At 36.2% G+C, this 12686-nt stretch overlaps 1 protein-coding gene across 1 annotated transcript; it reads right to left on the bottom strand.

Moving 5' to 3' along the window:
• Nucleotides 1-94: 94 nt before the first annotated feature.
• On the bottom strand, nucleotides 95-11507 carry LOC112505131 (squamous cell carcinoma antigen recognized by T-cells 3; the record flags this gene model as incomplete). Its single annotated transcript, XM_025109077.1, has 11 exons — nucleotides 11272-11507; nucleotides 11036-11175; nucleotides 9644-9704; nucleotides 7305-7520; nucleotides 6606-6881; nucleotides 6071-6205; nucleotides 5864-5989; nucleotides 4917-4961; nucleotides 4496-4603; nucleotides 314-456; nucleotides 95-218 (listed from the first exon to the last, which is right to left on the bottom strand). Coding segments are annotated over exons 1-11 (1602 nt in total), but the record flags the coding sequence as incomplete, so codon positions are not given.
• Nucleotides 11508-12686: the final 1179 nt, after the last annotated feature.

A 12686-nucleotide genomic window follows, 5' to 3' on the forward strand; every position in this document is an offset into this window, starting at 1 on the left:
ATATATATATATATATATATAAATAGGTTAGAAGCAAAAAGGTAAGGAACCAAAGACAGATAATGCTCTGTAATACAACAAAAAAAAGATGTACCTCAGAGCCTGTCCCAGAAAACCTTTTACTATAGCATCGTTTATACAAAGATCTAGCTTCATTTATGTGCCCCATCTCAGTTTCCATTGATATATAGCCTTGCCAGGCTTCTAACATAGACCCACTACAAAATAAAAGGTTCGCCAGAAACATCATTAGCATGGAAGAGAATAAGAACAAAAAGTTCATACTGACTTTATAAAAAAAAGAACTCCGAACCTGTTCTTAAGCAAACTCTCCCATACTCCACGAGCTGCAGTTATATCATTCCCAATACTAGACTCCAGGCGGGCCCAGTATCTATGTATTTGCAACAAACTGTACGTGTTCTTTAACTGTGGTGACAAATAATCACATGCCCTCTGGATAGACCATAAACTATGTTACACATGCAATCGTAGTGATAGTAGTAGCTATGCCAATAAGCCAAAGTTAGACTATAGTCAGTACTAGTTGAAAAGGGTATGCTGGGAATTTAAACAGATACCTTCCTAGTGGAGGGTTGGGGATAATTTATTGGACTTCATCATAGTGTGAGGGGAAATCTATTAAAAGGGAGCATACAAAAGAGAGAAAGGGAGCATGGGAAGTCATCAGCTTTGTAAACACAGAAAAGGGAAGGAGCCTTGGGAGATCACAACCTCACGAAATGCTGTACCTCTTTATCATTTGATTAAGAGTAGACAATTATATGAAATCTTTTGATACTGCTATTAGAATGATGAATGTACATCAAGTGGTATCAGAGCAGTCGATCCTAGAGGTGACCCAGGCATGCTCGTTATTGTTAACTAAATGATGGAAAGGTTAACAGAGATGCATTCTGCTTTGGACGTAACCAAGGGCATCTAGAAGAAGATGTTAGCTCGTATTGAACCAATGGAAGAGGAGAATAATAAAGAAAATGGAGATTCAATCAATTATTGTGAAAGCGATTCAAGTTGGTTCGGCTATGGAATGCATCCGGATCTTTTTCAGCCAGGTTTCCAATCCACAAAGGGCGCGGATCTCTCCAATCGAAACCCGAAACTGTCGAGAAATAAATCCTAACTGCATGAAATTTCTGCATCTACTTGATTCTTTCTGGATATCAAGCGTATTAGGTGTGACTCAGGAGATCCCGAGTACGATGGTGTGTCAGGATCTTGACTATGTGTTTCCACCTTCCAGTAAGATGCAAAATGGTGAAAATACAGAAAGAAGGAAGAAGAGAGAGCATAGAGAAAAAGGAAATTGATTCCAAAGAGGAATGGTTGGGTTAGGCCAAAACCATCAAATTCTCGACAGACTTCGCATCGTTGATGGCGTATGGGATAGATAAGTTGAGTGATGATCATTGGAAACCGCTACCACCGCCGCCAGGACTGTCTTCACTGTTGTCACTGTTCTCACCACCGTACTCACTATCGCCAACAACGTCCTCACAACATCGTTGTCAGCCCTAAAACAGGGAGAATTCATGAAGAATATGGAGGGAAATTTAGAGTTTATGGACAGTGGTGGAGCCACAGATGGGGAACCAAAAATCAAGGTGCACTGAAATCCTGTAGTAGGATTAATTAGTCGGAAAAATGAAGTTACTGTGCACTATTGAGGGGCTTAGTGTAGTGGTATTCATTGATATTGGTGCCACCTACAATTTTATTTCTAAAAAGTTGGTTGAAAACAAAATAGGTGAAGTCTGTCTACCTCAAACTGTCAACTACTTGGATTTGCACTCATCTTTTTAATAATCGTGGTTGTATGTCCTCAGGACTTGGTCTGGATAGCCCCCCAACTACTAGCATGGTTATAACAGGAGTTGATGTTTTGATCAAAGAAGGAGATACATTAGAAAGGACCTTCAAGAGACAATATGTGTGATATTGGATAAAACCAGGCTCTAACTCAGAATAAAGCCACAATTACCACAATTACCTTCGAGTTTGCCGCTTGTACTGAGAATATCAGTAAACATCCAATGGCAAAATGAATACCGGAATACGCTAGGACTTTCTGTTTTTTCGGGGATCCTATTGTAACCAAAGATTCAAAATTTGAAAGCAATGAGTCCACAACGAGTAGATGGTTTCTTGATACGCTGGATTTCCGTGCGATTCCCAGAAAAGGCATCGGGTCTGACATCAATCAGAAGCAAATTTTGGTTGGAAACAGAAGTGTTCTGGTTCAGAAAGAGGTTACCATCCCAACCGATATTGAAAGGTTTTTGGTCGGTCTAGAAGATAATGCAAAGATGGGCGTACCTGTGGGCATATGATTCTGAACTAATTGGTACTCCGGAAGTTACATATCCTCTAAAGAGAGAAATGACTATCATCATGGAAGGACTTTCCAAAATGGATGTCCAGTCCATCATGTTGCAAATGAGGCCGTCACTCAAGATGTAAGGGCTGTAATGCTGGGTCTGTTGGAATTTGTTTTGAAAGGAAATGGTAGTTTGTTGGCTAAACATCAGACGGAGGTCAGGGACTTCATGGGATGGTGCAAGGATGGAGTTAATAGAGTCCTAAGGGAAAAAAAAGTGATAAGTCTCCAATTTTCAGTTCCAGTAGTGCATCAGTTTGTTTGTTTTTTCCACCTTGAGGACAAGGTGAATGTTGGGGGCGGGGTAATGTTACAGATGCAAAGGTAATGATAGTTAGTAAGTTATAGTTAGACTATAGTCGGGTATTAACTAGATACCTTCCCAGCAGAGGGATTGGGACAGTTTGTTGGACTTCATCATAATGTGAGGGGAAATCAGTTAGAAGGAAGTATATATTAGAGAGAAAGGGGACAGGGGAAGGCACTAGATTGTAATCACTGAAAAGAGCAAGAGCCTTGGGAGATCACAGCCTCTTGAAGTGCTGGAACCTCTTAATCATACAATTAAGAGTAGAAAAATCTTTTGAAATCTTTCAATACTTCTATTAGAACAATGATCAAACTATCATAAGTTTACAGTCAATAAAATGATAGATGTAAATAGAAAAATGAAGAGTCATATAGGTAGTTGAATAAGTAGTTTAGGTTATCCAATATCCAAAGATTGAAGCAAACAATGCAATCACTGAAGTAAAGATAGGATAAAATAACTTGACAAGATATGAGATACAACTTCTAAGTTTAGATGTGTTGTATCCGAGAAATTTATTAAACGAGAACAAAGAGATAAAACTTTAAGCCAACTTTTTGCTTATTTGATTTTCCAGTCATGTTACAAAAGTTCTAAAGCACAAGGGGATTGGTACAAAATTGAATTGCTACATCCACAAAGAAGTTGTAATTATTCAAGAACATCAGGCATGTAAATTAGTTTCTACCTGGAACAGAAATATACAACAAGAAAACAGACACATTTTGTCCTTATGATACAACAAAGCAAGCAAATATATTGATCTTCAAACAGAAGTCTTATATCTATCCAAGTGAACCTTGAACTTTTGTAATACCCTGATAATCTATGGAAAATCACAAACGACATCTCGTGCAACACTCAGATTCAACACTACAAGTCACTAAATTTTGCCTCTAGCTTCTCCGAGCAAACATGTGTTACCCACAAAAGCACACTAACCAGTCGACTACAGCCCTAATAATTAGACAGCCTGCACCTTCAAATCCCAGTCATTTATATGCTTTTTGAAACGCCCAAATCCCATCATCAGAAAAAAGAACATTCTGGACCCAAAAAGAATCTACTTAATTGCAAAAGAGTAACCCAAAGTAAGACAAGAAAAAGCTCCGTCTATGATTAGCAAGTCATCAACAATCTAAAAACCTAAAAATAACTAACATCTAAAAACAGCTAACTTAACTTATAGTACCTATATTATGGCGTAATTGCTCATCAAGTAAACAATGTTGAGCACCTCTACTTTTCATCTTCTATATAAATTTGACTTCAATACTTCCCACATTAAAGACCTTTCATACTTGATAAATGATAAAAAAGTGGAAGCCAAAATTGTGCTTTTCTGCAGTGAAGTGATTGCTTGATAAGATAGACTCATGATATTCTCACCTCAACATCCCAAACACATAGAATTAACTTTTCTTACAATGTTCTGGTTAATGGTTATTTAGGGGAATTTTACATAGCCTTAATAAATAACCAAACAATAGCATTGGCAACCAATGATAAATATAAAGGTGGATAAACATAACCAAATAACGTAATCTGAAATGATTAAATAAGCTAATAGTAATTTATATGTAGTCAAATACAGATATTGTAGTTCTGCAGTTCATATGTGTTCTATTAGAAGCATTTTTCTACCTAAAAGTGAAAAAAACAAGCATCATTTATCAAATAGGAACACAGGAAGGTTACCACTGAATATAAATCTTTGTTGGACATAGTAATAGCCAAGAAACTAAGCTAGTCTGACCGGAATATGACTATATGAGAACAAGACAAACCTGAAAAGTATCCCGTATCAAGGCATAATCTAAGCCATCGTCCAGTTCTTTGGCAAACAAGATTCTCCTCCTCAAGCCATCAACTCTTGTGAGAAATATGTCTACATACTGAAATTAAAGTAAACCCATAACTTAACAGCATTCATGGTCATATCTCAAATGTATTTGACAAATGTAATGCACCCACAGACAACAATCTATATAACCTATGATTGAGAAGACATTAAATAAGAACCTTTTCTCTTTCAAGGACATTGAATGCTCATTTTACAATCCATATGAACATCGTAGCAAAACATCCACTTTTACTTATGCAAAATGCTTCCATAGACAGTTGACATAAGAAAACGGTGGTAGTGTTTGCCAACATATTAAATGGTTATACAACAAGGATATAGAGAAAGGGAGAAGTATTTTATACCTCATCTATGGTAGAAAATGTGCATAGCAGAGATCTCTCAAAAACCTGAATTGGGTGAAAATTAGGTACCAGTACTGCAATAATGATAACAACTCGTAACATAATTTGTTTAACCTCGAAGTTATATTACACTCCTCAACCAACATTACACAATGCAACTAAATAATAAAAAATCATAATTGCTTTTATAAAGAAAACATAAGTTTTCTGTGCTACCTTATCATGTGCAGACATTTTGGTAAAAAGAATGTATGAGAAGTGAACAATTAAAGAAATTTAAAGTGATCCTGAAGTATCACAAATCATGGAACATTTTTTAATAGCTTACATAGAATTGAATTAAGTAAATTAGGTTCAAATTTAAGAATTAAAAACAGCAAGATAAAAGATAATTAGTACGAACATTAACCTTTGCCCATGTTCTTTACACCACCACAGACAATTGAATATCCAGTTCAATCATCACATGTTATGTTTTGGCACAGACCTGCTTAGTAGCGTATGATAAATATAAAAGGTTTCTTTGGACTGTTATGTGCGTGTTTTTAGCTAGGGCCTAGATAGGTCTTTTGCAGTCTTTTCCAATTATATATAAGAATAATAAAATAATATTTAACAAAATTTGCAAAAATAAGTTTGAGGAAGAGAAAGGGTCTGCATACAGCTTACCCCAATACCCTATTTCTAGGTGGGATATGAGAGGGTTTTTTAGGGCTTAGGGGAAAAACAAGGTAGATCGATCAAAGGTTATGCGAGTCGATGCTTATACCCATCACCAACTTGTTAAGTTCATGAAACAAGCACAATCAAACTGCTTCTTGTCAATTTTTGTTTTCTTGAGTGTGACTAGACCTTTTCAGTAATTCATTTATAAAAAAAATAAAGACCTTATCACTCAACAGTAGTTTGTACTTCATATAGAAAAAGAACCAATGGCAGAAACATACATCAGAAAGCTCTTTCTCAGAACAACGACATCGTTCAAGGTATAGCATGAACTGAACCCATAGTTCTCCAACCCAGGGACAGTTCCTAGTTGCCCTGTTAAAAATATCCCTCAAAGTTTTGTCTGCCTAGCAATGAAAAGATACAAGATCATTAAAGTTTAGATAATTACAATAAAAGCACCAAAAGAGAAAAAAATCAACTAAAACCTTTAGGGTCTTATTGAGGTAGTGGGTATAATCAATCCAGAGATCACTGGATATAGGAAATTCAGTAATTGCACGTTCATACAAGCTTTTAACTCGAGCAGGATCTCCACAGGACTGTTCGAATTTCAAATAAGCCTGCAATAACAAGACAAATATCATCAACCTTACAGCAGTATACATGTGCCTCACTGGTTGCAGAATATCTTACAGAAATATGAACAGAGTATACTAAAGGGCTGCTTACCAAACAGTCATCGGGTAAGCTCTTACCGGTAAGGGTCACCACTCTCACTTACCTTAATGGGTAAGATTCTCGGCCATCAAAATGGCATAGTAGGCGATAATCTTACCCGGTAACCGTGAACCAGGTAAGAGTCACCACCCTCACTTACCGGGTAAGATTGTCAGTCCTTGTCATGCCTCTTACAAGGTAAGATTCTCGATCCTTGCCATGATTACCCGGTAAGGTAAGTGCCCGGTAAGCATATACCCAGTTAGCGTTTGGTAAAGGGACCCCTAAGTCACACTGGCGCACCATGAAACTTTGAAGCCGCTCTGTATCAGCCATGTCATTTTTTACAATTTTTTCTTCAAAATCAGCACGCATACTCAACATCTCTATAGCCTTCTGATATGCGGAAGCAACATTGGCGGAAATTCCTTCTGTACTGCTACTACTGACGTCAAGAGTGTTCCCATGTTCAGCCTCCCAAGCCTTATAGGTGAGAAGAGTTGACATCAGGTCTCGATGAGGAATCGACAAGTGTCGATGAAATATATTTCGAATCCTTTGGACCTGCTTTTCCCGCGACTGTAACCAACATTAAAGCAACCTGAGATATAAAAACGCAAGATAGGCATAGAAACTACAGAAATATTTATAGTGCAAAAAATATGATAACAAATGACCAACATATGGATTACACATTAACTCAGACCTAGTACTGCTAGAGGTAATATGTACAAGTAAATACAACTGAGCCTAAAAAATAATGGAAGGAAAAAGACTTCAGGTTTGGCAAATGTTGGACCCGAATTACTGCTTCAACCTTTTCTCCACTTGCCCTCCCTCCAAAACTAAACAAAAGCAGAATATGGGAGTTCAAACTTTCTATATAAGAAGTTGATCCCATGTTTGTAAAACCATAATTAAAAAGAAAGAAAAATCAAAAACAGCAACAACTAAAAAGCATCCATAACCTGCAGAAAGAGAATTGTCAACCCAAGTTCATACCTCAAAGTCCATCGTATCCATGCTATTAAGGACGGCTTCCTCATAACTTTTGTATGCTTCCCATAATTTACTGCCTTCAGCAACATGCAAACCACATGCGATAAGAGCACGCTCAAACAGGTCCCTTGCCTTTGAGATCCCAGTGGGTGAACATTCACGGACAGAAGAATCATATTTTTGAATGAAATTCAGATAGTCATACCACAGAGAAACGGACTGCAAAAAGCAATCAATCATTTTAGTTCTCATGAAAGAAAATTAACTATGCAAGATGCAAGTCAATATGAGTCAGAAGAGAATTTCATAGCCATGACATAACGACTTCAGTTCATTCATCAATAGAAAGATGAATTAAAACATTTTATTCCTTTGCTTATTCGAAAACTACAGAATTGGTACTTCTTTCTGAAGGAAAGGATCTGCTCAAAAAAAACCAAATCCATGATTGTTTTACCATTAAATTAACAACATTGACATGCCTAGATACAACATAGATATGTCTATCATGTCAATGCAACATAAATATCTATGAACTTGATAAACCAACAGCAAGAATGCTTTATGTATCCCAAAATTCTAAGAAATGCTATTTTAATCTAGATATTTCCAAGTTCTCTAATATGCATCTTTACATGATTATATATAACTATAAGAAATTCTAATATACTGATAGCTACAACACAAAAAGTTACCAATATCCAATAAATTTCCACTCCATAAGTTCCATGTTTAAAAAGATTCCAAAGTCACCAATTTCGTCCTCCAGTTTAAAGAAATAAAAATACTATTAGTAGACAAAAACACATCCATGTTGATAGTAATAATTCCTAACCAAGTAAAGGAACAAGAGGTCATAACCAAAAAGTTACTAAAATACCAACTATAATAGGAATAAGCAAAACATAACATCAGAATGTTGGAAAGAAGCTAGGAAAAAATGTTATACTATACAGGAAATAAATTCTGGATTAAGATCTGTTAAATTGTAGTGTACAGCAATAGTTTCTTACCTGATCAAATGTTCTCAAAATAAGGCCATTTATTATGTAGGGTTAAGTGAAGCTTAAAAGAAAACCAGTAAGCATAAATTCCAGCTCAACAAGTGATAATACCAACTACCAAGTGTTCATGGCTCTACATTTCATAAGCAATCTAGGTCAAAACAATATATATTTACCACATATCTGCTGATGTGTTGCATCTCTTCATCCATCAACTATTTCAATTTGTAGTGGAATATGGTGTTTCCACAATTTCTGCATTTGTGTTCATGCATTTACTTTGCAAAATAGACTCAACTTGGTGGGTCYGTGGGTGGGTGCTTAGTGTTAAATGCATCTGAATTGGTCAGACATTGATGTCCTTGTTGTTGGTTAAAAATAGAACAACACCACGAGACCAGGGAAGGCTACCCAATTGGGAGTAAGAGAATCAATAGTAGCTGCAATGCTTCTTAATTGTTAAGATGTTACTGGTTAAGGAGTTACTGAATAGTTAAGAGAGAAAGCCTCCCATAACAATTAAGAGGCTGAAATCAGTGCCTCTTTTCCAAAATGCGCATCTCTTCCCATTTATTCTTCAATTTTGTCACTGGCCTCTAAAATCAGTGCTTCTTTATCACTGCATATCCTCTTTTGATTTTATCATTGTACCTCCTTCGACTTCTTCAATTTTGGTTTATTCATATTCCAAATGTTTCTAACACAAGGGATGCACCAAGATATTGGGGATGAACCTCTGGAGACATTCGGGATAAAGAAATGGGTGTTTATTAGAATGACGCACTCTTATGGAAACTTAAAAATTGGTATGAACCAGATACAATATTTCTTATGCCCTTTCCTTCACTTATCTTATTTTACTGAAAAGAATCATCCAACAAAAATGGCAAGGTGAAGATAGAATCTACCAAACCACTTCACTTTTATCATGCAATTTTATAAAAATTGGTTGAAAGAATTGTAATGGTGATTACATCATCAAATAATCCATACAGATCATACTTTATTTTTCGTTTAGCACCAATTCCAGATAGAGACCCTTAGTCATTCAGAACTCTTGATCATCCCCTAGGCCTACCTTCATACTAGTCATGGTATGTGTGCCACTCTAGTAAAAACATAAAGTCCACTATCAGTTATGATATAAGTAATAGCTGTTACTTGTCTCGGGAATTATAAATATTTCACAAAATATTTATAAAAATGACAATCTCCAGTAGGAGCACCGAGCACCCTAAATTACATATACTACACAATTAAACTTCCCTTTCGGTCAATACACTAGAGGGGAAAGACAAATAAAACATAACAACTATCTTAAAACAAAATAGAGCTTACCAAGTAATCAGACACGCCACGCTCATAGAGCTTCTCAATTGTAGGAATTGCACCCTCATGCCTGCATTATGCACAGCAAATTTTAACCAGTCTTTTATCACAAACTAGTTGGGGTATGCCAAGAATGAACCCAAAAAGCTTAAAACAAGAAATTATATAGAAGACATAAAGAAACGAATTCTTCAAACATCCTCTGACATAAATAGCAGCCTTCCACAAGCTCCTATCTAAAACCAACTTCTTTGCATATCTACTCAAATATTCTCTTTGTTACTATCCCCATGTCAATCTCAGTCAGCCTTACCTTATCTTGATTCCAATATCCTTTTCTAAACCTGCATCAAGAAAACATTGTTGCCCTAGCTTATTATCAATAAGTATCACCCTACAATTTTGGATTCACTCTTCACTATACCTAAACCTGTATTTCTACTGCACAGCGTTTGTACACGTTGCCTTGTGGCCTGTGGGCTGTCGCTACAGTTTTCCCAGTAGATATGCCCATCTTGTAGAAAATACCTTTTGGGTTTTAACCAAACTAATGGATCAAACAAGAATTGAAAAGCATGTGGCAAATATTTTCATCCTTCTCTTTTCCTCATTACATATAATGGAATATATATATATATATATATATATATCCCAACTACATGCCATCCAAATAGACTCACTACACCTTACATTCTTAAAATGCACTTCAAATACACTAGTTTTTATTACGACCTAATCTAATACCTAAAACTTTCAATGTGTTTCTCCACATTGCACTAAAACATTGCATAGTCTCGTCAATCAACATGATATGACCAACAAAAACATAAATCTTTAGTACCCCGTATGTCTTCTTTTCAGTTCATGCCTGACTATATTGAAACTATAACACTCAATGTTGAACCATGGTATAACTCTACACTGATAAGAAACTTTTATCTTGCTTAGAATGCATTCACCTTCATTACTACATCATAAGCATCTTTACTAACATTCATATACATTGTAGGAATTCCCTTCCCCTTTAAAGGCCACTGCATTAATTCTCTTGGTACCAAGATACTTTCTTTTCCGATCATGTTTAATTCCTTTCTACACACCTAATATCTTGCAAGTCCCCTAATTATGAAAATAGTTTATGATGTTGATATTGCCCAAAACAAATTTAACTTTTGTGACACTTTAGTATCACCTCAAACCTCTTTAATAATTCATAGTTTCACTGTACGGTTAATAAGTTAGATATCTTGATGATCCATAGGGTTTTGAATGTGCTCTTTATGCTAGCCAAGGTATTTGCACCCATCATCTATGTCTTGGAGAAAATAGAAGCTTATACGAACGATAAATATACAAGGGTATTATTAACAATCTACAAAAGAAGAGGAATTAAAAGCTTACCCAGATGTCGAGATGAGCGAAATTTCGTCATTTGTCCATTGCTGCCACATTGCAGGAGCTAGAGGGAAGAGCTCACTCATAGCCTCCCTTGCTAACCGCAGCTTGTCAATATCACCTTGCTTCCTCAAAGCCTTAATATACTACATATACACACCATACATGAAAAGAATACGCATCAACTACAATCCAATTCAGCACGTAACACCAAACAACCAAAAAAATCACAAAAAAAATACTTGAACATGAGCATCGTAGTTGGCTGGGTTGGTGGAGAGCTCCGCTTCTAGGTTTTGTAATTCGAGAGCAGCTTGAGCTTCATCATCCGATTCCGAGTCGGAGCCGGAATCGGAATTTGAGGCAGACTGACTGTTATTAGGGTTATGAGCTTCGGTCGCAACATCCATCAAATCCCCGTCGGATGGTAGTGGTGGTGGTTCGGATGGTGTAACTAGGGTTTCTTCCATTTTCAGATTGATACTACTGTAATTTGAAGCCGGTTTGTTATACTAGCGACTGGCGGTTCTTGTATGAGTTTCTTGTTTCATTTTCACTTTTAAGATATTTGAAATTAATTATCAACCAAAGTTATTTTTCATGGTCCATAAAGTTAATATAATACACCAATAGTTTCTTTTTTATGTTTTGGAGTATAAATTATGAGGTCGTTTATCAAATATTTATTTGATAAGTGTTTATTGGTAAAATTTAATATCATCATTTACTTATCGAATAAGATTTTAGTCTATTAAAACGGCATCATATGCAACATTGAACTCGGTAAGCGCTAACCACCTTACTTACAGGGTAAGACTCTTTGTCCTTGCCTTGTACTTACCAGGTAAGATTTTTGATCCTTAACATATTCATCCAGTAAGATAATGTGACTTGATAAGAATTTACCCGGATAAGCGTTTGGTAAACGGTTCCTAGGTTTTTTTTAATATTGTTATTAATTTAGTCTATTTAGCAATTATAATGTTTTAGCAATTTATTCCAGTGCCCCCAATCTCTTCCCTCTTTTACCAGATCGATTATTGATTCTCGATATGACTGCAAATCTGAAATTCCTTATTCTTAGGACTCTAATTGATCTCCCATAGTCATCTAGTCCCATTCATCTTTAGTTTCCAAATAGCTAATTTACAAAGCATAGCACTCTTTAATAATCTTTCTCTTTCTTGTTTTTTGTTTCTTTCTTTCTTGTTCGACGAGCATCCTCACCTGTAATTTCATTTAGGGGCCGTTTACTAAACATTTACTCGGTAAGTGCTTATCGGGTAATTTTCCTCACCTGATGAAACATGGCAAGGGCCGAAAAATGTATCTAGTAAGAGTAATGATAAGGATAGAGAGTCTTACCCGATAAGTGATGGTGATGACTCTTACCCAGGTAAGCGTTTAACGGGTAAATTGTTATAAACGATACCTTTTTGATATGCTACAATCTTACCTGGTAAAATAAATTATAGTGTTGACTCCTAACACAAGCGCTTACCGGGTAAGCATTTGGGTAAACGACACCTTAGTTCATCATGATATTTGATTGTCATTGTTCAAAGTACTATAGCACTTTGATACCACGTAGAAAAGTATGTGAGTCTAGGGATGGCAATGGGGCGGGGATGGGGCGGGGACCTCAATACCCGTCCCC

The sequence above is a fragment of the Cynara cardunculus genome, unplaced genomic scaffold, assembly GCF_001531365.2.
Source record: "Cynara cardunculus var. scolymus isolate 2C unplaced genomic scaffold, CcrdV1 Un_Scaffold_8596, whole genome shotgun sequence".
In the NCBI taxonomy this organism is placed as follows: domain Eukaryota; kingdom Viridiplantae; phylum Streptophyta; class Magnoliopsida; order Asterales; family Asteraceae; genus Cynara; species Cynara cardunculus.